Genomic DNA, 27039 nt, shown 5'->3' on the forward strand with positions numbered 1-27039 from the left:
TAAAACCTATTTGGGATGCTGTGGTATGACTCAAACAGGTAATTTATGCCTAAAAGTCATCCACAGCCATGTGAAAGATCCAGCTATGGGACGTTACCAGTGTGAAATGGTGGAACAACCAGTTATTTAGTTTTAGGGGTATGGATGCTGAAAATATTTAGTGTATAAAAGGTGTAAAATACAGGAAAGGACTACACCACATGAACAAAAGTATTGGGACACATGCTCATTAATTGATTCTTCCAAAATCAGGGATATAAAAAAGTTTATGGATGCAACATAAATGGATGCAACATAAAGTAGCTGAATCCATTCATTTGAAAGATGTCCACAAATATTTGGACATATAGTGTACTCTAGCATGGCACTGTATGCACAGAGTTGTTTTACAGTCATCTTTGTTTGGTTACCTTTGCTTTTCATGCAGATATAGCCATGTCTCTGTCCTTCACAGCTCCGAGATGACCACATTCCTGTGGTTCTGTGAGGGATATTATGCAGAAGGACCACACAATTACCCTAGTAAAGTACACACGTACACACACACACACACACAACACAGAAGGCAAATTGAGGAATCAAAAAAAAGCTCAAATCAAAATATGCATAGCGTGGTTTAGTCAAAGAACTGACCTGCATGATTTTAACCCTTGATGGACTACATAAATACCTAATTAGTCCACCCACACAATCACCCAGAAACACTGAGATTGGTCAAGAAGTTTCCAGAACAGGGATAAAAATAGACTACTTTGGTAACAGAGAGCCTATCTGCATATTTTGGCTTTCCACAATATCAATGTTGCAAAGGCAAATATGAAAAATCAGCCCTGAGCAAAATATAATGATAATGAGTATCAAGAAAGCAAAGCTACAAATGGGCAGAAAGCAAATGATACACTTTTTAAGTACCGAGTTTTTGTTGTGTACTTTGTTGTCTACCGGCTCCCCAGGAGCCCAGTTTGTGTAGCTAAGCAGCCCAGGCTCTGCCCACTTGAACTGTCCCTGTGAATCCGAGGTAAGCCCCACCCACAGATGGAAGCTGGAGTTGGGCAGCAGTGTCACCAGGAAGGCTAAGGAAGACAGAAGGAAGGCAATGTGTTAAACAAAAGAAATCTCACAGTCACACAGTTAACTAAAGGGTGGCCTTTGTTGCTAACAGCAGTTCTTTTGTTTTGGTGGTTTGGTAAGGGTGAGCTGTAGGGCACACTGTGTTTATTAAAACCTTGCCTTGGCTTTAGGAGAAAGCAGCCAGAGTTGATTTTACATGACTTAAGCATTCTTCTCAATAAAGCCAAAAAGCATGGTCAGCATCTTAGGCATGCCTCGGACCACAGGAGAGAATGCAGGCAGTTAAATCCTTCATACAACTATGCCAAACAATATGGATTTCATTGCAACTGTGGTACCACATCGACTACATGAGGCAGTGGTGACAGAGGAATGCAGGGGACTACAGTTTCACCAGCTATAATTATACTCAATGCTGCTTTAACCCTTAGAGGTTGCCATTAATGCGACTGCAAAAGTATTTAGTAATTATAGATCAATAATTACAAATGACTGGAGTCTAAGCTCACAGAAACAAGTAGAGAAATACTGTCCAAAAGAGTGTAAATGTTCAATTCACATCCATTCATGTACACTGACCAGCCATAACATTCAAACAGTCTGGCTAAACAGCTGGGTCAGAGCATCTCCAAAACATCAGACACGTCTTGTGGAGTTTTTGTGGTATGTGGTGGTCAGTAGCTATCAAAAGTGCTCAAAGAAAAAACATCCGTTGAACTGGTGACCAGAGCACTGAGCACTGGGCACCTATGGCTCATTGATGCAATCCATTAAGGCCCCACCTCACAACTTACAAGACTTACAAGGCTAATGTCTTGGTGCCAGATTGGTGCCACAGGACGATTTCAGACATCTTGTCGAGTCCATGCCTCATATGGTCAGGGCAGTGTGCCTCCTGCCTCCTCGCTCTAAATAATGTTAAATAGCCTGTCTGGGTTTTGGGTTAACTCAGCTAGCCACAGTAGCCTAATTCAGACTGCATTCACTTTGAATCTGATACGACCGTAAACCATTAGAAACTAATTCACAGGAGGAATAAAACAATTCTTGAAAATGGGCGTTGCAGAATAGGGTGTTTCAGCATGGACTGTTTTTGATTGAGGCACAACACAAGGCATCCAATCAGAAGTCCATTTACACAAACCCGTCTTAAAGACGCAGTGACACTAGCACAGTGTGTGCATACCTTGCTCAATATGACTAGGCACAGTAGCCAGTTTAGCCCTTTGAGATTGGCACATCATGCGGGCAGCAGACCAGGTGACGCGTCTCACTTCTTCTTGCCCAAATATCTTGTAACACTGTCAGAGAAGGAAAGGGTCAGTTTATGCAACTGTATCTGTAATTGTAATTTTAAAGCTCTTAGGATGTTCATTACAGTACATTACTACATCAGAGAGCGGAAATGAGGATGGCAATGTACAGAAATGCTGCAAAGGGTCATGAGAGGGTCATGTCTTATACTGCTTGATGAGCACATTATGGATGAGGGTACGTGGGGTAGTGCAATTTTGTTACCCTGTGAAGAAATGGACTCCAGCCATCAGGGCAGCCGGCTGGAGTGAGGGGAGGAGCTGGAGTAGGAGGGGGCGTGCCGGTGACATTTACCCTCTTACACACATATGGCAAATCTATGCGACACTTCTGATCCGCCCATTCACCTGAGAGGGAATGAAAATGAAAATGGCAATGAGTGTAGTCATTGAGTTCTGTGTGTTTATATTATGGGGTGTAACAATATGCATATGAATATTCATTTGCTGTCACACATTTCTAAGAGAAACACCATACTAGGGAGGGTCTCTGAGGGTCTCCTGAAGATAGGTGAGGCTCTTGGCTGACAGATATCAGATAGTTATGGCAGTCTTTCGCTTAGCTCAAACCAGTTTGGCTATTCTCCATTGCTTTCTTTCTTCAACAAGGAGCTTCTGTCTGCTCACTGGATGTTTTTATTCCCAAATAAAACATATTTTCAGCTTTGTTAAATAAAACTTTTTACATATCAAATAAATGCAAAAACATAATTGAAAATCATATCAATCATATCAATGTTTAAGAGTCAGAAATAGCCAGTTCTATGCATTGGCCTTAAAGGGTTAGTATTTCTTTATCATGCTCACAGGTGTGTGGTGATGTAATCAAGCTTGAAAGAAATATTAAAGGTCTCAAAAGTCATTACACTCTGATGGAGGAGTACAGAACAACAGGAATTCTGTCTTTTAAATAACGTGATATGATGAACTGTACCAAATATGACCAGGAACGTGAACTAACAAGATAAAAAAAGTCAGATTGACCTTAAATACAGAGTTTGGGAAACAATATGCACTATGAATTCAGACACTTCCTTGTTATCAACATGCATCTGGATCGGTTGCATGAACAAACATGTGAGTGGCTGAGCCGTGTTTAAAGCTCTGTACACACATGAACTGAATTCTGAATTAAAGTCAGTAAAAGCATTGTGCTATTCATGAAATAATATTTGACCCTTATCCAGTTTAGCAACATAAGCTCACTACTAACAAACTGCAAGGTAAAATTGCCAGTAACCATCATTTTTATAAGCAAATGCCATCTGCCTCATTTTGTGACACCAGCTGGAATGGTGTCCACTGTTCCATTAAAAACACTCTATGATGGTCCAAAAAGAGACCATAATGGATGAACCTGGTGGTGCAAACCCACCGTGCATGTGCTATCATGACAGCTGAGTATTTAAGAATCACTTTCCACCTACTGTGTATTAAAAGACAGGAAATGTGCATCGTCAAACCTTTCAAACTAGAGATATGGACACATTTGCGGTCTCTGGTAAGGGGACGAGGTTGTCCAGGACCCCAGGACACATAGTTGAGCACAGAGTGATCAGACCACCTGTACCGCCCATCATTCTCATATGTGAATAGTCCAATCCACCAAAGATCACTCTCTATTCTTGACATCTAGACACAAACGCACACACACACATACACAAACACTTTACGAAACAGAAAGCAGATGTGGGTCTTCACTTTATGTCTCTAAAGCTCTTTAAAGGGCCCATATTTAACATTTGTATTGTATTTTGTTCTACACCAATCAGCCATAGCATTAAAACCACCTGTCCAGTACTGTGTAGGTCCTCCTTGTGCCTGTAGAAAACAACTCTAACCCACTGAGGAGAGGAATACACAAGATCTGGCACCAATATGTTAGGAGAAGATCCTTTAAGTTCTAAGGGGGTGCGTCCATGGATCGCATCAACGACCCTAAGGTGTCCATGACCATGTCACAGTTGTCTAGCCATCACAATTTGGTCATAGTCACACATCATTACCTTCAAGAACTGACTGTTCACTTGCTGCCTAATATATCCACCCCTTGACAGATGTCCCTGTAATGAGGCAATTAATGTAATTCATTTCACCTCTCAGCGGTTTCAATGTTATAGCTGATCAGTGTAAGGAAATGATCTCTACTCTGATTGGCTACCCTTTATTGTGGCTCATTCAAAAAGCAGTCCACCTGAAACACACTTTGGAGTTTGGGGTAGTGAAGGATGTGTGTTTATGAGTGCATACCTTGCGCACAGTGCTCGCAATGAACTGTCTCTCTTCGTTGGAGTGTATGGAGGCAAGGGAGGCGTGAAACCAGCTGCATATCCTCTGGGCCTGTTCCCACGTAGTGCGATGCTCAAATAGCTTATATTCTGCCTCCTCGAAATTCACCCACTCCAGACCAGATTCTACACACACACACAGGTACAGGCACAGGTACAAAATGAACAAATTCAGAGCATCCCTGAAATCTTCTGAAACTTCTGAATCATAACAAAATAGACAATCTGCAGGGTACATGTTGTCGATGTCAAGCAAAAAACTTAGAAATGGGCTATTTGGACTAAAGTATTGGGACACCTACACATTACACCTACAGGAGCTTTTATGATATCCCATCTAAATACATAGGCATTAATATAGAGTTGGGCCCCCTTTGCAGTGCTAACAGAAGGTCTGGAACTCATTTGCAGTTACTGAGTCAGCAGAGTGTTGGGAGACGTTTATGCACTATGCTCCTCAGTGCTTGGCGACACCACTCTGTAACTTTTTCGGGGGGAAAATGCTTCCACTTTTCAATAATACCACTCACAGATGATGGTGGAATATCTAGGAGGGAAGAAATTACCCCAACTGGCTTGTTGCCGCTGCGGCATCCTACCATAGTGCCTTGCTGGAGTTCAGTGAGCTCTTTAGAACCACCCATTCTTTCAGTAATGTGAGTAAGGCCAGACTGCCTGGCTAGATGCTTGATTTTATACACCTGTGGTAATGGACTGAATGAAACACCTGAATTCAATCAGTTTAGATTATGTCAAAAAGTGAAAAACTACAAAAATGGAGATACAAGGTTTTTTGAGTGACAGTGACAATACACGTTCACACAAGCACAGAGCAGCAGCAACAATGTCCCTGCATTACTGACCTTCAGGTGCTTCAGGCTCCACCTCTGCTTTTCCTGAATCAAACAAAACAGAAATGTATGGATTAGAAGAATATATGTGTTTGTCTGCATGTAGTGTGTGTCTGTGTGAGCAAGAGAGAAAGCAGAAGAGCAAGAGAGCAAGAGAGAGAGAGAAGCATGGATTACCTTTTGGTATTTTGCAGATCCAGTCCAGTTCAGTATCACATTCTGCCTTTACCCAGTTCATATCAGCAGGGTTAGCTGCTGCACAGCGTGCTGAGTTGTATGAACCTCTGCCAAAATTCTGATAGGACACCTGAGAGAGAGAGAAAGAGAGAGAGAGTGTGCACATGAGATTTAAGAGAGCGACAGTGAGAGATTGAGAGATTTTCCTGTAGATTTAATCAGCACTCCAAGTGTTCTAGATATTAGATTATAGTAGATAAGCCTTAAACACCCATCTAACATTTCTTCACTTATTGTGCCACTAATTTTCTGAAACCTAAGAACTTTCATCAGACGGGTCTAAAGAACAATCCGCTTCATAGAACTGAATCCATTGAGTCCAAGTAAAAAAATGTGAGAAATCAGTGAGAAAAAGTGAGAAAAAGAAATGGAGACGGGTGTGTGGTCCACTCACAGGAGATCCATCACTCCATGTCCAGCTGTCACTGTCCCGGCGGGATAAGCCAATCCAGACCCAGTGCTGCTCATGACCCTCCTCCTCTCTGCACACAAAGTCAGTCAGAGTGACGCACACACACACACACACACACACACAGCTCATAATTAGAATTCTGTATATTAACACAGTTTACACTATATGTCCAAATGTTTGTGGACACCCCATCAGCTATTTTAGGTTGCACCCATTGCTGACACAGATGTGCAACTACAACAACAACACTAACACCCTGTCTAGTCCATACAAAGAAAGTATTCTGAATTTTTGGAGCAGATAAACATGAATCTTAACACATGAACCACCATGCCTACACCAGGCGTAGGCTAGAGGGGTATAGCCCCCCCCCCCCCCCCCCCCCCCCGCATTGAGCTGTGGAGCAGTGGAACTGTGTTCTCTGCATAAGTTCGCTGATGCTCCATCCAATACTCTTGTAACTGACTGCAATCAAATCCTCACCGCAATGCTCCAAAATCTAGTTGAAAGCCTTCCCTGGACAGTAGAGACTATAGGTGCAGTACAAACTACACCGTACAGTAAATCCAGCAGTGCACAGCTAGGCTCAAAGAGCAGTGCAACAAACGCTCAGGACTGTGTGAGACAGTTTATGACATGTAGAAGGACGTGGGCTGTGCAAATTGTATGTTAAGCCACAAAACACATGTTCTCCCTAACACTCACCCAAAGGCTTCGTGGAGGACCTGAAAGATGAAAGCCTCCTCATCTGGGCCGCCAAAGCTGGCCAGCTCAGCTCCATGCTTGTGACAAAACATATGAGCCTGGATCCACGTCAGCTTCTTCTCCAGCTGGCCCGCATGGAAGACCTATCAGGAGGTCAGCATTCAGAAAAAAGCATCCTACAACCACGGATTTGGTGTCTATGCCGGAGGTCTGTATCAGTGCTGGAAAACTGTATTTCGTAGACGTCACACAACCTTGTATATCTAAAGTTGTCAACTTTACAGAAAAAGGGGAGCATTTTTTCTCAACTTTCAACAGAAGTCAATGTAAAAATATTTTATTTTATTTAATTATTGGGGAAGTATATAATAAAATACTCAATGTAGAAGCAATGTAGAAACACAGGTAATAACAGCACTTACAATTGACCAGGGCAGCTCTAGCAAGGCAGAAATCTGATGCACTGATTGGTTGCAAAGGCGGCATCCTATGATTCTGGCCTGGCCTTTTCAGTATCAGCCACTGTAACTGCCTAATGTCTAATGTTTGTCTATGGAGATTGCAAGGCAGAGTGCGTGATTTGAATAACAAATAATTGGATCACTATGTTCAGTGCAAGATTCTTTGATCTAAACTTAAAAAGCTTATTTGGAATCATCTAAATGATTAATAGTAAAACATGTTTAAAGAAATATGAGATTTAATTTGGTCAATAATGCCAGGCTTTACCTGGAAACACACTCACATTAACAACCACTCATCCTCACAACTCAACACACACACACATACCTTATAGCAGTGGCGTAGAGTGCTAGAGGTTTTCCAGTCAGGGGGACAAGTCCCAGTCAGGGAAGGCGTAGGCTGAGGTTTGGGAGGTGCAGGGGAAACAGAGGAATCCTTATCCTGTCTGCAGATGTATTTAGAGCGAGCACTCGCGCAATCCCTCACCTCCCACAGGCCTGTAGCGTGTCCCGTCGCCATGGCAACACATCCACCTTTAATGGAGGCTGGAGGGGGGGGGGTTGAAAGATCACATGACAATTTTAGAAAGTTCTCATCTGCCTTAATGAATCCTGGACATCATCTTTGCAATCAGGGCTTGATCAGACGTACAGTTTCAGTGTGCGGTTATCAACTTTTTTTTAATGGGAGTGAATGGGGTGCAAACTTTGTGTACCCTTCTTATCTTCTAATGCACTAGTACCACAGCAACCACTTGGCAACACCATAACAATCACCTAAGACACCTAGCAACTACCTGAGATAGCACAGCAACTGCATAGCAACCCCTTATCAACGTCCTACCAACCACTGAGCAACAACATAGCAACTACCGGCCAACACTATAGCAACTATTTAGCAACACCACAGCTACCACCAGGGATAGAAAAGCAAACTCATAGCAATGGCCGAGCAACCACTTAGCTACACCACAACAGTCACATGTGATACAATAGCAACCACCTTGCAATACCATTGCAGTCTCATGGGAGACCATAGCAACCACTTAGATACACCACAACAGTCACATGTGATACAATAGCAACCACCTTACAATACCATTGCAGTCTCATGGGAGACCATAGCAACCACCCATCAACACCCCAGACAACCACCTAGCACTATTTAACCACACCATGGCAACCACTTGGGATACCATAACAACCCCATAGCAACCTCATAGCAATGACCTAGCAACCACTTAGCAACACCACAGCAGTCACATGGGATACAATAGCAACCACCCAGCAATACCATAGCAGTCACATGGGAATACCATAGCAACCACCTGGCAACACCCTAGCAACTACTTAGCAACACCATACCACTAAAAACATGTAACAGTCTCAGACTTTAGCCCTGCCCACCCATTGTCCTTTTCATTTGTGAGTTCTTCTACCCCTATGTTTGCTCTGTCTCCTTGTCTTGCATTGTTATGGTGTTCTGCACTGATGGACACTTACCGGTTTTATCTGGATTTTTGTTACTTTAGTGTTTGCTTACTTTTCTAAGCTCTTGGACTCACACAAGTTGTGGAGTAATATCAAAGTTTAGTGCATAAGTAAAAACAGTAGTATCTAAGTGAAGGCCTACATCCTGTCTTTATTTTACTTTACTTTTCCTGAGAGCCTCACAGCTCTAATTTATTCACCACAAAAACAAACGCAATGGCCAGTCTCATCTTTCGACTAGTTGGTAAGTCTGGGATACAGCTTTTATTGTGTGCCATTGCCTGTCTGGTTAGAGAGCAAGCGAGTCAGATTTTCCTACTGTGACTCACTGAAAGTGTTATTATGCTAATATTACTCAGTGATGCTGGCACTGGGCTGCACTGGGTTTGTATTTGTTGGATATCTTTCCTGGATATGCAAGTGCTGTCAAAATGTGGCCTTGGACTAAAGGTTAGGTTGTCTGCATGTTTGCAGATGCATGTACGTCTGTGTGCCTTTCTGTGTGTGTGTGTGTGTGTGTGTGTGAATGCATGTACCTGGCTGGTCCCGGTTCCAGTTTGTGTATGTCAGTTCCTCTCCAGTGAACCATTGAAAAGGGCCAGTGCTGTTCTCATTATGCAGCCCCAGCCAGAAATGATCATCAGAACGGCCAAACACCAGACTGTTTACAAACGCCTGCTCAAACCTACACACATACACACAGAAGTAATGGTTAATTTAACCATTGCTTTTGGGGGAAAAACAGGTCTCTCTATTTTGTCAAGCTTTTTACTTTTATACAATAAAAATGGTACAAAAAGCACACATCTACTGTAGCTTGTATTATGGCCATGGAACAGCATTGTCAATAGAACAGGACTTTCTGAAGCAGCCACATATGAGCTTAACGTCACTTTTCAGAGCATTCTCTAAACGGGTTTAAAGCCCAACAGCACTGAGACTTGGTGCTGTGGAACTGCATTCTCTGGAGTGACAGAGTTCCATCCAATACCTTTGGGATGAGTTGGGATGAGGTGTTTGCAATGCAGAACTAATCATCCAACATGTGGCTGAATACAATTAAATCCTCACAGCAATGTTCCAGCATGTAGTGAAGCACAAGGGGACCCCCTATTATTAAATCATTTCAGAAGAAACACTGGCATCTATAAAGGCACTGACAAATTACAAGACCAGACAACTCTATATCCAACAGACACAGTCTTCACGTTTGTGGGCTTCTGTATGTGAAGCTAGCTGTTCTGCTCAGAGGGATGGAGGTTACCTGTTGTTGATGATGGCCAATGAGGAATTTTTGCTGGCACACGCTCTTCTGGCATTGTTAAAGGTTAGAGACTCCTCTCCAACCCAGAAACATGCAGGACTGTGCCATTTCCAGCCCTGGAGAGAGACAGAGAGCGCGCAAGACAGAGAAAGAGAGAGCGAGAGATGAATTTGCATGCATAAGTAATCGTACACTGACAGAGATCGAAAAAATTCCACAGCCATAAAAAAAAATTCTCGAAAGGAGCCAAATAACTGAAAGGCCTCCAGCTGTTAGCCCAGCCGTTTACACTGGGGACAGATGTTTTCTCTCGCTGGGTGTCTGACCTCCCAAAACTCCTAAAGCAGATGATCTCACGAGATAAAAGTACTAAACTGAATAAACTTAAATCAGAAAAACACAGGAACATAAAACCAGTTCCCTTTATTTAAACCACATTACTCCACCCCCATCTCCACAACACCCCATTACTCCACCCCTATCCCCACAACTCCCCATTACTCCACTCCCATCCCCACAACGCCCCGTTACTCTACCCCTATCCCCACAACGCCCCATTACTCCACCCCATCTCCACAATGCCCCATTACTCCACCCACATTTCCACAACACCCCATTACTCCACCCCTATCCCCACAACTCCCCATTACTCCACCCCTATCCCCACAACTCCCCATTACTCTACCCCTATCCCCACAACGCCCCATTACCCCACCCCATCTCCTTTAATGCCCTATTACTCCACCACATCTCCTCAACACTCTGTTACTTCACACCATCTCCTCAACGCCCCATTATTCCACCCTCGTCTCACTTACATTTACATTTAAGGCATTAAGCAGACGCTCTTATCCAGAGCGACAATTACAAATACCCCGTCTCCTCCACACCCAACAGGTGGAGACTGATAAACTCATGGGAGTTTATTACAAACAGCTATGACTGTGAATACACTCAACTATTCTCACAGCAGCGAACTGTTATGCAAATAGCATTACATGATATTTCTCCCAGAATAAGCAATCTTAGAGGCATGCTTTATGTTTATGGGTGAGAATGAAAGGTAGATCTGAAGGGGAAAATGGTCCCAGTGTTGATGTGTTCACACTGACTAATGCACCTTAAATACAACAAGATTTTAAGTCATTTTGGGCCACTCATCAAAAATGTTCAGTAGGCATCTTCTAATAAAAAAAATTAAGAAATACTAAATGTGCAAACCAAATCTGCATTTGGTTACATGTGAAGCTGAGACATTTGGTGGGCCCAAGAGTAGCCTTCGACCCCTGACCTCTCTGACCGGGTTGCCTAGAACGCAGCATTTTAGAAGGGGGCTCATATTGCAGCTCAGACAAACAGAGGGGTCATATTGAGGTAAAGCGAATGAAAACACACACACACACACACACAGCGTTGTTTAGCTAACAACCCTAAAACACACATAAACACATTCTATGTGGTTTGGGAAAGGGAAGCTTTAAATGAAGGATAGTTAGGAGTGAGGGAGCAGAAGAGCCGAAAGAATAGAGGAGAAGGAGAGAGAGAAAAGCCAGAAAGCAGAACACAGAGGAATGAGGTCAGAAGGAGAAATAGATTTAGCAGATGTATGAAGATAGTCACAACTTGGTGTGTGTGTGTTTTCCTGTGTGTGTGTGTGTGTGTGTGTGTGTGTGTGTCGCTCTCTCTCCGTGTGTATGTGTGTGTCTTTGTGCGTGTGTGAGACTGTAATATTTACAATATGTCTTTGGCAGGTTTGTGCAGACTGACTACATCTGGAGTGTCAGCAGTATGACACAGCAACAGCACAGAAAAGAGCCTTTATGTGGAGAAAGAGAGACTGAGAAAAACACAGAGAGAGAGGGAGAGAGAGAGAGAGAGAGAGAGAGAGAGAGAGAGGAAGAAAGAGAGACACTTAAACATAAAGGGGCCTCACATGGTTCTTTGAGCAATGTCACTTTTACTTCTATAAAGAACCATGTTTGTAATAGAAATGTGTGTGAGTGTGAGGAACCTTTTAAAGGTCTAAAGAACCTTTACACTGAATCTGCTAAACCTTAGATTATGGAAGAAACAATGAATGAACAGGTGTCTCAATACTTTTGTCCTTTTGTTGTATGGTGTCGGTTTTAAGTCATGGGGCACACTTATGCTTGCTATCTTACAACCCGCCAACAGTTTATTTTCATGCCTTCCGCCTGCGTCTTTCCGCGGAAGACAAGCGTCCAGGCTTTTTTCTGTCCTGGCACCAAAGTGGTGGAACGAGCTTCCCCTGGCTGTCCGAACGGCCGAGTCGCTCGCTGTTATCAAATGCAGACTGAAGACCCACCTCTTCAGAGAGTACTTGGACGATTAGAGTACTATGGTCACCTTATTGTCTTGTGTTTAGTAATGTCTAAGCTTAGAGGTATCCTTTGAATTATTGGTCTATTCTGACTAGCTAAGGCTTTTCTTGGGTAATAGCAAATCACTTTGTAAGTCGCTCTGGATAAGAGTGTCTGCTAAATGCCATAAATGTAAATGTAAATGTAATAGCAACAGTGCTTGTGAATATATCTACGCCGATCTCAGACGTTCATTGCTGTCTTGACAGTGAATTGTCAACGACCCTGCTTTGCTCCATTGAAATAGCAATCTGCCAAAGTCAGATCGCACCTGGCTCTTAAAGGGAATGTCAAGGGACTCGCTGATTGGTTTATTACACGTTACGCCCAAAATTCACCCATGATTAATTAAGAGACTTAGTCAATGCCTTTTGCGTGATTCAAGACGTGCATGGTCTACTTTTCCCATCGTTACGATAACAAAGACACACCGTCACACCCTAGATCAAGCTGCGTGGTGCACGATTGGCTTGACAGCAACCCAGTATTGGTTTTTGATGGATATGTGACCAAAATTCAACATCTGTATATTTGATGTCAGCTCAATTGTCAAATTGACATCCAGTGCCAGCTGGAACTGCTGAAAGATTCCATTCAAGCATCTTCATTTTTAGGAGGCCAGCTGAGAGAGAAAATTATATGGATTTCCTCTATATAGATTCAGTAAGAATGGATCCATTGTACAGCATTTCCTTATTAGGTCTGTGCTTCTGTGCATGTTTACCTTTACTTTCTTTATTTTTATTATTTAGTTTTATTTATTTATACTCCTATGACTTCATGTTGATTATTTACTGTGGATCTCAAATTCCTGTGTAATTTATTTGTTTTTATATGAATGATAACAAATCTAATCCACAAAACATGTACAGTTGTGGCTATTTTTTGTTGATGTGATCTAAATGACAGAGAGAGAGCGAGGGAGAGAGGGAGAGGGAGAGATGGGGATTGAGTAAGAAAGCAGGGGCCAGCTCTCCTGCATTGCCACAGGAACCCACGTTAAGCACAAAAGGCTGCTCGACAACACATGGAGAGAGAAAAAGAGAGAGATGAAGAGCCAAAGACAGCCAGAATGAAGAAATGTGGAATACCTGTCTGCAGCCATGGTCCTGAATCGGTCCATCTGTTTTCTGAGCAGCTTTCTTACAGATGGAGGGCAAAGAGAAATTACAGGGGCTGTCATTCCAGCGGCCCTCCTGCAAAACACACACACACACACACACACACACACACACACAAAGAGATGATTCTGAGTTACCCAGTGCAGACTTTCCCAGTTAAACAGTCAGTTCTATGCTCTTTACAGTGGTTAAGGAATTGGCCATTCACCGTCTAACTAAGTCCAGTCTGAGAGCAGGGTGCATGGTGCTTCACATTTTTACATCCTTTTTTTTGCCATGTTTGTTGTTTCTTGACCAACGGTCAACTTATATAAATACAGTTCACTACATTAATAACTGACTCTGCAGTTCATTGTGTAAGACGCTATTAAACAAGCTAGTTAAAACCCCTTAAAATGTATGCCCCCAATTTCCAGCCCCTGCTTGATTCATTTCACACCCCTGAGCCACGTGGCATCGCAGAGTGACTCAACATGGTTGGAGAGCTCTAACTGCCCACACTCTCTGCAGGACGCTCGACCAAAACAGCACTCTGGGAAGGAGAGAAGTCCATTGTGCAATCCGTCCACCACGGTAAAGCAGCCAAATGCTTCTTCCCTGAACTTCCAGCCACAGCCTGCACAGTCACTGACCACGACCTATTCAGAACAACTGTGCACTAAAAAAGATCTCATCTGATGACTTCCATTTTTAATGTTTAGTGAAAGTTCAAAGGAGTGCTGGGTAGGACATGGAGCTCGGGGCACTGCAGCAGAAGATGAAAAGTTCTAATCTTTGATTGATCTGTATTACATTTACAAGCTTAGATGATCAAATGAGTTTCTATGAGGAATGCAATTAGACAGTGTGTGCAGGAAACTCATTGCCTACAGTGAACACTGAGACGTGTGGAGCCTGTAAGATTAGGGGTATTAAATGGCTTTGAGTGCTGTGGAGGGGAAGCTGATGCAGCGGTGTCCACAGTGAGTTGATAAACACAGTATTTATACAGCGCTGCACTTCCTTTGAGGCTTGTCTTCAGATTTGTGGAACGACACAGTGCAGAACCAAACGCAAAGGGCTCTCGAATATGGACTGAAGTCTACTGTATTACCATTCATTTGGCTTCTGCTGTAATTTAAGCTGTCATTTAACCCCTTCAAATTTAAGGTTTATTACACACCCAAGCTTATTATTCAAAATCTACATTCAGCGATACTTGAAAGTTTGTGAACCCTTTCGATTTTTTTAGATTCATAGAGCATCGCTTTGACCTAAAACTTCCGCAAATTTTTTTAAGACACAAGTCCTAAACATAGATAAGCAGAACCAAATCAAACAAATGAGACAAAAATATTAGACTTGGTCATTAATTTTTTTTGAGGAAAAAAATGTGAACCTTTGCTTTCAGTGTCTGGTGTGACCCCCTTGTGTCGGCATAACTGCAACCAAGCGTTGATTAGTCCTACAAATCGGCTTAAAGGAATTTTAGCCCATTCCTCCATTCAAAACAGCTTTAACTTCGTTATGTTGGTGGGTTTCCTCCCATGACCTGCTTGCTTCATTTCCTTCCACAACATTTATATTGGATTAAGGTCAAGACTTTGACTTTCAAAGCATTAACTTTATTCTTCTCTAACCATTCTCTGGTAGAACAACTTAAGGTATGATTGAGGTCATTGTTCTGCCGAATGTCTAAATCTCAAAAAAAAAATTTGGCAACTTTAAAGATGTGAGTGCGGGGCTAGAAGGGACACTCACCGGCCCCCACATGGTCACACAGTCCTCCTGTGTGTTGTGGAAGTTGTTGGGCTCAAAGGGGTGCCAGAAAGTGAAGATAACAGGGGTGCGGTCAGTCCACTCGAAATTCATCTGCATGGCAGTGTCGTGCAGTCCAATCCACAACTCATCCACATCTGAGGGATAGAGGTTTAATATGTGAAGTGTAAATGAAGATACAAATATATCACTAATGGATACCAATACATACACTACTGGTCAAAGGTTTTAAGCACTTTAAGTCGATTATAACCTAAAACTGTATAAAGTTGTATAATGGGGGGGGGGGGGGGGTTTGAAACTGGCCACCAAACAAAAATGTGTTGAAAAGATGTTCCAAAAAGACGAATTTGCATGACTTCTCAGCTTTGATATTTGGTTGAAAAGAAAAAGATGAAAAGCCGCAGAAAAAGACGCCTCTCTACGTCTAAGTGTGCTGCATTGGGCAGAGCTCCTTTACTGCTGCAGGAGTCGTCGTTAAAAGTGATCATTTCACATGGTTTTGAACAGCAGCGGATGTGTTAGGAAAGACTAGTTTGGGTTTGTACACAACGTTTTCCTTAACTTATTTTCATGGCTACATAACAGCCAGGTGTGGTCCAAAAAGGTTGTCCCCAGCCCAATTTTCAGTGTCTCTTTTGTGCAAAATAAAGTCCCGGACAGGCCAACTCTTAGTCCAAAAAACAACATCCATATGATGTCTGGTGCTGGGTGGGTAAAAACTGAAAAAATAATGTAAATTGTAAAAATAATTGAGAGTCAAGTCATTGGTAAACAACTTACAGCTGGTAATGGAAGTAAATTAAGCTTAAGCCATTGTCAAGATGGCCTTGTCTGGGCTGGGCAGTACTTCCAGTGCACTACTGGAATTATTGGAGTTCTAAAACTAGTGTAGAATAGTGTTGAGAAACGTCTCAATCTAATCTACTTGGCGTCAACTGATCTTCATCACTTCTTGTGTTGTATCTGGTATTGTCTTACAGGTAACACAAATCATCCACCAAATTGGATATCCAAAACAGCTGTGTATGGCACGAGTACTTCTGAGCAGATCTGAATGATGGTTTGTGTATTTGGATCTACTAAGGCAGATCTCTTCCTCTGGCTGGTCTTCCTCTGCGCACCATCAGGCCCCTGCAACTTATCCAGGATGCAGCGGCACGGGTCGTCTTCAATGTCCCTAAATTCAGCCATGTCACTCCACCGCTGCCTTCTCTTCACTGGCTTCCTGTAGCTGCTGCCCGCATCAGACCCTGATGCTGGCCTACAAAGCCAAAAACGGACCAGCCCCTCCGTACTTGATGGCAATGGTCAAAAGCCGATTCGCACCAAGAGCCCTTCGAGCTTCAAGTACGGCTCGGCTCGACCTGCCATCCCTCAAAATCCACAGATGACAAGACAAGCGTCCAGGCTTTTTTCTGTCCTGGCACCAAAGTGGTGGAACGAACTTCCCCTGAGTGTCCGAATGTCAGAGGCTAAGGACCCACATCTTCTGAGAATACTTGGGCGAATAGTAGACTATTATGGTTTTCATATAGATTTGTGTTTAGTAATGTCTAAACTTAGAGGTCTCTTTGAACTTTGAGTCTATTCAAACTAGCTGAGGTTTTTCTTGAGTAAATAGCAAAGCACTTTTGTAAGTCGCTCTGGATGAGAGCGTCTGCTAAATGCCTTAAATGTAAATGTAAGGTAAGGTGTTTAACTGTTTGTATGTGTGCATTTTTGTGTACCTCTCTTCATATGCACAGTAATGAACTCCAGCTCCGGTACTGTGTGGATGCTGACTAGGTGGGCGTCCATCTTCTGGCAGGTTTTCTGGGCGGACATCCAGTCCATCTTCTCTGAGTTCATCCTATAGCAGCCGGCCTGGAAGTTCTGCCAGCTGACATCACACTGATACTGCCCGTCATCTGCCCATGAGTCTGAAATACACACACACACACATGCACATGATGTCCATGATGTCCAGGGTTTGAAGTGACCTTGGGATGAAACAGTCTGGCACATGCACACTACAGTGGCTTTATGTCCAATAAGAACCAGTGTAGATTAATAATACACTACACATGGCCTTCTTGGGCAATTTAACCCAATCAGGAGTATAATTTCTTCTGGAAAGGCTTTCCACTAGATATTTTTGGAACATTTCTGTGAGGATATCATTGCATTTAACCACAATAGCATTTGTGAGGTCAGAAACTAATACTGGAGTATTAGTAAGGGTATTCAAAAAGAGGTGATCCTTGTTTTGTTGGAGTAACTGTCTCTACTCTCCAGGGAAGGCTTACTACTAGATCTTGCAACATTGCTGTGAGGATTTGATTGCATTCAGCGACAAGAGCGTTAGCGATGTCAGGATGTTGGATGATCACCACCCCACCTCATCCTCAACTCCCAACTCACCCCAAAAGTACTGAATGGAGCACCATTAATCTAGAGAACACAATTCCATTAATCCACAGCTCAATGTTGGGGGGCTTTATACCCCTCTAGCCCACACCTGGCATTAGGTACAGTTTACTTCTCTATAGAGACTAGACAAGCTGTGTGTATGTGTATCTGCACATATGTCAGCAATAGGTGCAACCTAAAGTAGGTAAATGCATTCATTAGAAGGAGTGTCCACAAACATGTGGACATGTATTGTATGTAGACTAACCTTGAGTATAGCTATTTAAAGTTAGCTAACTGTTAGTTATTTAGTTAGTATCTACACACACACACACACACCTGTGGTGAAGGGGTCCAGTGTGGCGTTTGGTCTTTTCTTGCAGATATAAGGAAGAGCCACTGAACAGTCCCTGTTCTGCCAGCGGCCTGAGCTTTCAGTGCGGATCACGGCACAGTTCTGATCCTCCTCATGGTTTGGTTGATCTGCACCACAAAGAAACATATACCCATTATTCAAATTAATCCTGGCTTCTACAGACAATTACCTGCAATCTCTTAGGCACCAAATACGTGCTCTAACGCGCCGCACTGTGTACAGGATTTACCAGCAGTCATTTGAAGCCACCATGAGTCAGCGTTTAAGATTTACAGTAATTAGCAAATGAATCAAGCTATTGTTCTATCCTGGGAACATGAGTGAGCACGGGGTGTGGCTCTGTGGGTGTGACTCTCTCACCTGCCTCCCAGTTGAGGTATTTAAGAGGGGCTGAGTCAGCCCACTGCCAGCCTCCGTTAAGGTCCAGATCATTCAGACCCATCCACAGGGCGGCACTGTAGCCAGTCAGCAAACCTGTGGGTCACACACACCCATACACACAGGAATACCCAAACATCATGCCCTCTGCATACAAGCCAACAAGTATTGATGTGTGCACTAAAGAGCAAGCAAACTCACATTTTTACGTATATATTTTTTGTAGCATTTTACATAACCACATGATACTGATGAATTACTGTTCTAACCTGTTCACTCCCAAGTGGCAAAAAATTTAGTTCTGCAACTTCTGTAATTCCGCATCAATTGATGATAAAATAGTGACCATCCGCTCTAACCGCTGAGCCACCACTGCCCCCCATGTTGTTGGCCAACATAGGCCCTCCCATAGGTTTCCTTCGTGACATACCCAACATAGACGTCTCTCACAGGCTCTATTCTACCCTTCCAGCTTCTCATTAAACCCCGGCTTATGCATGCTTGTTGACAACCCTGTAACGTGGATTTTTCAATTTAAAAAAAATATACATATACATATAACTGGACTTTGATTAGATTAGAGGGGTAAAGGTTGGATGAAACATTATTTAATTGATTTGGAGAGAATATTGGTCTCCAAATCAGACAGATTGCCCCCATGCCCCTCTCATTGCCATTATATCCATCACCATTGTGCAAATAATCATACATTTATGAATTAAGTAATCTTAGTCTCAATCCAACACTGTTATCTATAAAAACAGATTAAACGGACATAATTCAGGCTGCCAAGACATACGTTTGTCCATTTAAAAAATTGCTGAACCATTGTTTTAATCTTATAAAAAAAATAAACATTTCATTCTATGTGCTACAACCACCATCTTTAACCTCATTATCTCTATCCCTTTGTCTCTGCCTCTTTGTTAGAGTCTCACCATTGATGTAGCTCTGCTCCTCCACCTTGACAATGCTCAGCAGATCTGCCCCCTGCTGCTGGCAGCTGGTACGAGCCTCATTCCATGACAAAGTGGCCTGGAAATTAAACTGGTAGCAGTTGTCCATGAGAGAGTCTGTGTCCCAGAACGTCTCACAGTCTGAACCTACGTACAGAGAGATAGAGATAGATATATATATATAGAGAGAGACAGACGGGTATGGTCTCCTGTGTTGAACTGAGAACAGCTGTGAGAGCAGGCATCTTCCAGTAAACGATACTCACTCTTAATAGGGCAGAATCCCCAGCGCTCGTCTTTGGCGTAGTCGTGTGTGGTGGCACACCAAAGGTGGCCGTCCTCCCTCCCCACACTGGTGCAGCTGTGGAACCACAGGCCATCGTACAGGAAGGGCAAGTAGCAGGGCCGGCCATGAGAGTTCCCCTGAATAGTGTAGATCTCTATGGAGGAGAGGAGACAAATAAAAGACTTCAACTCCCAGCATGCACAAGGGGCTATTTTTTTTACTTAATCAGTTATTCAAAAAAAGACTGCTGACAAGAGACAAACAGGCCTTCTTGTCCATCAGTGTCTGACCTCACAAATGCTCTTCTGGAAAAATGGGCAGAAATTCCCAATGACACACTCGTTTTGATGTCATATTAATGCCTATGGACTTAGAATGGGATGTCATAAAAGTTTCTGTAGGTGTAGTGTGTAGGTGTCCCAATACTTTTGTCCATACATTGTGTTTATAAAAGTACAATTCTTTTCTTGGTACATTATCATTTCTGGTCATTTCATATATGGATATTTGGCTACTGAAATAATTGAAATGCTTATGCCTAGTTTTCAGACTCCAGGGGCCAGGAACACTCCAGCTCGCTGTTGATACAGCAGAGGAGGAGCAGACTGGGTAAACAGCGGAGACTGAATACGCCAGAAGAAATAACAGAAGATATAAGTGAATATATGGGGAAAGAGTATGTTTATTAAAAAAGAGCCTCTCAGGACATTTGTCTGCCTGACTGGTTCTGGCTACGGAGCGGCGCTGGAAGTACTGAACAGTATTGAGCAACCCTCTCTGTCTTTTCCAGGAATGACTCTCATTTGGATGAATGTGTTCGGGCCTCTTCCATCACCCCACATAACCTCACTCTGCAAAAGATCCCGTCCTTCCCCCCTCTCTCTCTCTCTCTCTCTCTCTCTCTCACACGCGCGCCCTCTCTTTCCCTCGCTCCCGCCTCTTCCCTGTCGCTCTTTCATCCCGGCTTTCTTACTCTGTGTTGACCGAAGTTAATCTCCACGGTCAAACGGAATGCCCAGCAGTTTCCATAGTGACACCCACATTCCGAAAGAGGGGCAACAGAGGGAGAGAGGGAAGGGACAGAAAGAGAGAAGAGAGATGCATAAGTACAGGGAAATAGAGAGAGAGAGAGAGAGAGAGAGAGAGAGAGAGAGAGAGAGAGAGAGAGAGAGAGAGCAGGGAGAACATAAAGAAAATAAGTGCACAAAAAGTGACAGAGAGAATAGAGTAAAAAAGCAGGGAGAGAGGGGGAGAGCAGGGGGGGAAAGAGAGAGAGAGAGAGAGAGAGAGAGAGACAGAGAGAGAGAGAGAGAGAGAGAGAGAGAGAGCAGATGGAGAGAAGAGAGACAGACTGGGAAAATTAGAGGAAACAGAAAGATGAGAAAGAGAGAGACACACAGAAAAACAGAGATGGAAAACGAGAGAGAGAAAGAGCCACAGACGGAAGAGAGATGAAGAGAGAGGGTGGAGTGAGAGATGGAGTGAGAGACACAGAGAGAGAGAACGATGGAGAGAGAGAGAAAGAGAAATGGAAAGAGGGATGGAGACAAAGCAACTGTGAAAGAGAGATGGAAAGAGAAACGTAAAGAGAGAGAGAGAGAGTGAGAGAGAGAAATGGAAAGAGGGGGAAAGGGTGTGAGAGAGACAGTGAGAGAGAAAGTGGGAGAGAAACGGAAAGAGAGAGAGCGAGAGAGGGAGTGGGAAACAGAGAGAGTGAGAGAGTGAGCTAGAGAGAACCAGAAAGAGAAAAAATTGAGAAAGAGAATGAGAGAGTGTAAGAGAGACACAGAGCGAAAGAGAGTGGGAGAACAATGAAAAGAGTGAGAAAGAGACAGTGAGTGAGAGTGTCAGAGAGAGTGAGTGTGACAGAGAGACAGCAAAAGAGAGACAGAGAAATAGGAAGAGAGAGTGAGCAAGAATGTGAGAGAGACTGAGAGACAAAGAGGGTATGAGAGTGAGAGGGAGAGAGAGAAAGTGAGAGAAGGGGAAGATTGAGATTGTGTGTGAGTGTGCGAGAGAGAGTGAGAGCGCGAAAGAAACAGTGTTTGCTGTTCCACTGACTGTCACACTGCTGTAGAAAAGTAGGGCACTCCCATTAAAACCAGAGGCACAAAGAAACACTTCACTCACACACACACACACACACACACTCTGTGAGTGACTAAGGTTAGTGGCATCTCCTCCTCAGGTTGGAGGACCCTCCACAGCAGCTGCCTCACCACAAAAACGACGGCAAGAGGAGAGGAGAGGACAGAAAGAGGAGAGCAATAGGAAGTATGGGGGGACGCTCTCACAGTAGATGTGCTCAAAACAACCCACTGAATTATTTCTGCATCTGGTTCAGAGCACAGCATTCTGCATTACTTTAACGAAAACAGTCCGATTACGTCTTTAAGAAGCAGTTTGGCAAAAAAAACGCCTCTGTTTCTGCTTCGCCGGCCCCGCCCGTCTCTGTTCCTGCTTCGGTGGCCCCGCCCGCCTCTGTTGCAGTTTCGGCGGCCCCGCCTGCCTCTGTTCCTGTCTTGGCTTGCCCCTGTTTCTGTTCCGGCAGTGGCATCCATGCCTACTACAAAGCAAGCAGTGCCAGCTGCCTCTGTTTCTCATTCTGTTCAGGCAGCGATGCCTGCGACTGCCCCAAGGCAAGCAGTGCCAGCTCTGCCAACAGGCCCAAATAAGGACTTCCTTGTTGTTTGAGTTGATTCATGTTCATTTGTGTTCATTCATTGTTCATTGTCAGGTCATGTGTTTCACCTGGGACTGGGAGTATATTAGGAGCGTTCATTGCCGTGAATTGAATCTCTTTGTATCGCTCTGACTCAACGATTCCTCACGTGATGGCGGCGTGTACAGGTTGGCAAGTGTTCAGCTCATAGTTAGGAGGGTTCATGGGTTTTGTTATAGAGGCAAGCGAGGTACGTTCGCTTCCTGTTCATGTTCTTTGGCAAACTCAGTTCTAGGCAGTCTCTGCTAGTGCAGGTTAGGTTAGTCTAGCTGCTGGCTGCCCTGCTACCTTTGTTTGTACACAGAGCACGGCTCTGATCTCAGTTTAGTATCTGCCCTTGCTATTTTCCTGTCTACATGTACTTATAAACAGTTTCTTTGTATTCATTTTTTAAATAAATAGTACTTTATATCTATATTATAAGTAAATATAATATAAGTAAAATTATATTAAATAATAGTAAGTAGTGATAAATCTGTTTTTATATGCACTACATGGATACTGCAAGAGAAAATGACTTAAATGAGTTAAAATTCCAGGATTTGTGTGGATGATTAGATATAATATTCACATCATTTGGAAATTGTGCAGTAAATGAGGAGGTGCAGCTGTGTCTCAGCACACAGTGACCACACACTCTTTCTATTCTGAGCAGCCATAGACAGTCACTGAGCCAGTACTGACCAAACTACTGTGAGGATATTGCGCTAAAAACAGGTAGTGTCTCAGGTGGGGTTGATTAGGGTAGGATTAGGGTCTACAGGAAGGTAGATCCTCAGGAGCAGGTTGGTGACAGCTACTTCACATTTCTGCCTCACTTCTATCATTCAGGTATAAAAACAAACAGGAGTCAGGGGAGCAGATGTGAACATGTTGATACAAAATGCAAATGGAATGGAAATGTTATTCATTACATAACTAACTGTGTAATTCATTATGTAACATTCAGTAATTACGTAATTACTGTTAAATAATTATGTAATGCATAACCAAATGAATGGAAAAACAACAACAATAACTCCAGACTTCTAAGCGTCCTTCACTAGAGACGCAGAGAAAGAGAGAAAGTTCTGGAATTAGGGTGTATTACAGCACAGCTGTCAGACGCTGAGCTTCTCCACTGTTTACAAACACGACCCAGTCTATTCAGTCACCGTCTCTGGCAAACAGCCAAACAGACGGCATTCAGAGTTGCCCTTGGCTACAAATCCACCAGCGTGAAGCAGATCCTGACCTAAAGAGCCCCAGATGTGCTACAGACCCCCATCACAATGGCTTACACTCTCTCACTCCATAACTCTGCCTCTTACACTCTCACTCCATCTCTCTGCCTCTCACACTCCTACTCCACCTCTCTGCCTCTCACACACTCACTCCATCTCTCTGCCCCTCACACACTCATTCCATAACTCTGCCTCTCACACACTCACTCCATCTCTCTGCCTCACACACTCACTCCATCTCTCTGCCTCTCACACTCTCACTCCATAACTCTGCCTCACACACTCACTCCATCTCTCTGCCTCACACACTCACTCCATCTCTCTGCCTCTCACACTCTCACTCCATAACTCTGCCTCTCACACTCTCACTCCATAACTCTGCCTCTCACACACTTCATCTCTCTGCCTCTCACACACTTCATCTCTCTGCCTCTCACACTCTCACTCCATCTCTCTGCCTCTCACACACTTCATCTCTCTGCCTCTCACACTCTCACTCCATCTCTCTGCCTCTCACACACTTCATCTCTCTGCCTCTCACGCACATTCACTCCCTCTCTGTCTATCAAACACTCACTCCATCTCTCTGCCTCTCACACACTCCATCTCTCTGCCTCTCACACACTCCATATCTCTGCCTCTCACACACTCACTCCATAAGTCTGCATCAGATACAAAATTAAAAGATATTTATCCTGCTTTTGTTGGAGTAACATCCAGCAGAGAAGCCTTTCTACTAGATTTTGGAGCATTTCTGTGAGAATTTGATTGCATTCAGTGACAAGAGCATGGGTGAGGTCAGGATGCTGTTGGATAATCACCAGCCCATTTTATCCCAAAAGTACTGGATGGAGGACCATCATTCCAGAGAACACAGCTCCACTGCTCCACAGCTCAATGCTGGGGGCTCTGTACCCCTCTAGCCCACACCTGGCATTATACATGGTGCCAAGAGGTTCAAGCTGCGTGGGACAAGCTGTGTGTGTGCATTCGCACACCTGTGTCAGCAAGGGGTGCAACTTAATATAGCATTTATTTAAAAAAGGGTGTCCACTACCATTAATACATATGGTGCATATATAGTACTGTGCAAAGATTTATCTGTAACACTGATATTAGAATCAATACTAATGACATTCATACAGAAAGTTCATTTAAACATCTCCAAAGCTCTCTGCATGGGAGTCTAGTATTATTTGTAGTTATCATTCAACACCTGGTTTGTTAAACAGTGCTTAATGACCTACTTTCTTCAAAATTAATATTCTTGGTAATTTTACTGTATTTATGTTATTTACTTTATTTTTTACTTTATTCTAATGAGTCTCATTTTCTTTTACTTCAACACAGAATTTACAACTGGGTGCACCAGGATGCACTGTGGGAAAAAGACAAGCCTTTGGAGGGATTATGATGCTCTGGTCATGTTTTGGTTATTAAACCCTTGCATGAGGATGTTCATGAGGACAGTAATTAGCCTACCTAAACATCATTGCGGATCAGGTAGACCTATTAATGACCATTGGTATTGGTATTGATATTGGTATTGGTATTGGCAAACAGATTTTAACTCAAGACTCTCAAGATACAGGATTATCTACTGCCACACAACAATGTGGGTGATATCTGGATTCAGCAAAGCTTCATGTGTGCAAAGGTCCAGAGTAAACAAGAAGCTATATGGTAAACAAATGACCTCCGAAACTATCAGAAAATCTCATCCACAGATATCCACAGAAATCTCTGGCAGGCCTAAAAGTCCAAAGATTTATACCTGGATGAAGAAGAACCCAACCCACTCTTGTCTTACCGCGGTATGTCTTGGCGCAGAGGTCCTGCTCATCCCCGTACAGTCTCCACTGCAGGCCCTCGGGTAGGGGTCTATTGGGGAGGGTCAGGGCAGCCGAGCCGTCGCGGTCAGCAGGCAGTAGTTTAGGATTGGGCAGGTGGGTGTTTAGAATCTCCAGGAACTTGCTGCAGCTCCAGGTCCATCGCACACGGGGGGGCTCCCAGTCACAGCGGAACATGCCCAGCGGAGAACGCTCAGCCAGGCCGCTCACATTGCCCACGGTAATGCCCAGACAGAGGGAGGAACCGAGGTTGAAGAGGCGGTTTCTGGTCACCCACTTCCACAGCTGAGCGTCGTTGTCGCAGGATGAGGAGAGGTAAAGGGTGTGATTCCGAACGCCCAAACAGCCTTGAGCACCCTCGTGGTAAAAGGCGAAAGTGTCAGAGTCTGCGGTGTGTGCTGAGGGAGATAGAAAGACAAAGAGAGAGAGAGAGAGAGAGTTAGTTCTTTTGGCGAAAGCTGAATTGTAATTCATTAGGGATGTAAGAAAATATCGATACACTGGAGTATTGTGATGCCATGTTTTGCAAGACTATACTGATTCTCAATTTTGAATGAAGAGTTTACATGTAAAGATAGCTGGCAGATAGTGGTTTGAACCCAGACTGCTAAATCACAGTGTTGTCTTTAGATCCCACTCTTATAAATTGTATGAACATTAATAATAAGTATCGCAATATAACACAGTATATTGAATTGCAACCCCTGTATAGTAAAACCATCACCAGGGTCTTGCCAATACACAGCCCTACACTACAGGTCCTTCTACAGGTACAGTCAGACAAGGAGGAATTAGAGGTTAGGACGAAAGAGAGAAGGAGGAGAGATGGGAGATGGGGAGGTGAGAAAGAGAGAGAGAAGGAGAAAGACAGAGAGGTGGAGAGAGGATGAGATATAGAGAAAAAGAGAGTTTAGAAAAAGAAAGGAGAGATGGGAGAGGGAGAGAGAGGCAGGGAGATAAGAGAATGTGTAGAGATTGCAAAGAAGAATGAGAGAGAGAAAAGAGAGATGGAGAAACTGACAGGAGCTGGAGCGAAAGAGGAAAGAGGGAGATGGAGAAAAAGGAGAAAGAGAGAGAAGGGAAAGAGAGATGGAGAGGAATGATGAGAGAGATATGGAAGGGGAGAGAGAGATAGAGGGAAAATGAGAGACGGAGAGAGGTGGAGAGGGAGATGGGAGAAGGGAAAAGAAAGATGGCGAGGTTGGAAGGTAGAAAGAGGAAGGAGTGATAGAAAGTGATGAGGAGAGAGATGAGAGGTGAAAGGAAAGACATAGCGAGATGAAAAAAGGAAAGAGTGACAGAGAGAGAGAGGGAAAATGAGAGCTGGAGAGAGAAGGAGAAGAGAGAGATAACAGAGTAGGAAGGAGGGAGACAGAGATAGAGATAAAAAGAGGGAGATACAGAGAGATAAAGAGAGTGAGAAGGGTTGAGAGAGAGATGAGAGAGATGGAGAGAGAGAGGAGGCGAGAGAAATACAGAGACAGTGAGAGAAATGGAGAGAGCA

At 43.6% G+C, this 27039-nt stretch overlaps 1 protein-coding gene across 1 annotated transcript in view; it reads right to left on the bottom strand.

Moving 5' to 3' along the window:
* Nucleotides 1-27039, bottom strand: part of mrc2 (mannose receptor, C-type 2) — a 45374-nt gene that overhangs the window by 6387 nt on the left and 11948 nt on the right. Inside the window, exons 2-22 of the mRNA XM_072693171.1 lie at nt 25496-25933; nt 19721-19894; nt 19437-19601; nt 18481-18594; nt 18084-18227; nt 17084-17275; nt 15336-15490; nt 13566-13670; nt 10094-10209; nt 9366-9514; nt 7667-7884; nt 6878-7020; nt 6155-6242; nt 5701-5830; nt 5536-5568; nt 4635-4798; nt 3848-4016; nt 2590-2732; nt 2258-2372; nt 913-1073; nt 411-519 (exon numbers count right to left, since the gene is read on the bottom strand). Of these exons, the coding sequence (XP_072549272.1) occupies nt 411-519; nt 913-1073; nt 2258-2372; nt 2590-2732; nt 3848-4016; nt 4635-4798; nt 5536-5568; nt 5701-5830; nt 6155-6242; nt 6878-7020; nt 7667-7884; nt 9366-9514; nt 10094-10209; nt 13566-13670; nt 15336-15490; nt 17084-17275; nt 18084-18227; nt 18481-18594; nt 19437-19601; nt 19721-19894; nt 25496-25933 (3225 nt within the window). The remainder of the gene's footprint in view (nt 1-410; nt 520-912; nt 1074-2257; nt 2373-2589; nt 2733-3847; nt 4017-4634; nt 4799-5535; nt 5569-5700; nt 5831-6154; nt 6243-6877; nt 7021-7666; nt 7885-9365; nt 9515-10093; nt 10210-13565; nt 13671-15335; nt 15491-17083; nt 17276-18083; nt 18228-18480; nt 18595-19436; nt 19602-19720; nt 19895-25495; nt 25934-27039) is intronic.

The sequence above is a fragment of the Salminus brasiliensis genome, chromosome 12, assembly GCF_030463535.1.
Source record: "Salminus brasiliensis chromosome 12, fSalBra1.hap2, whole genome shotgun sequence".
Classification (NCBI taxonomy): Eukaryota; Metazoa; Chordata; class Actinopteri; order Characiformes; family Bryconidae; genus Salminus; species Salminus brasiliensis.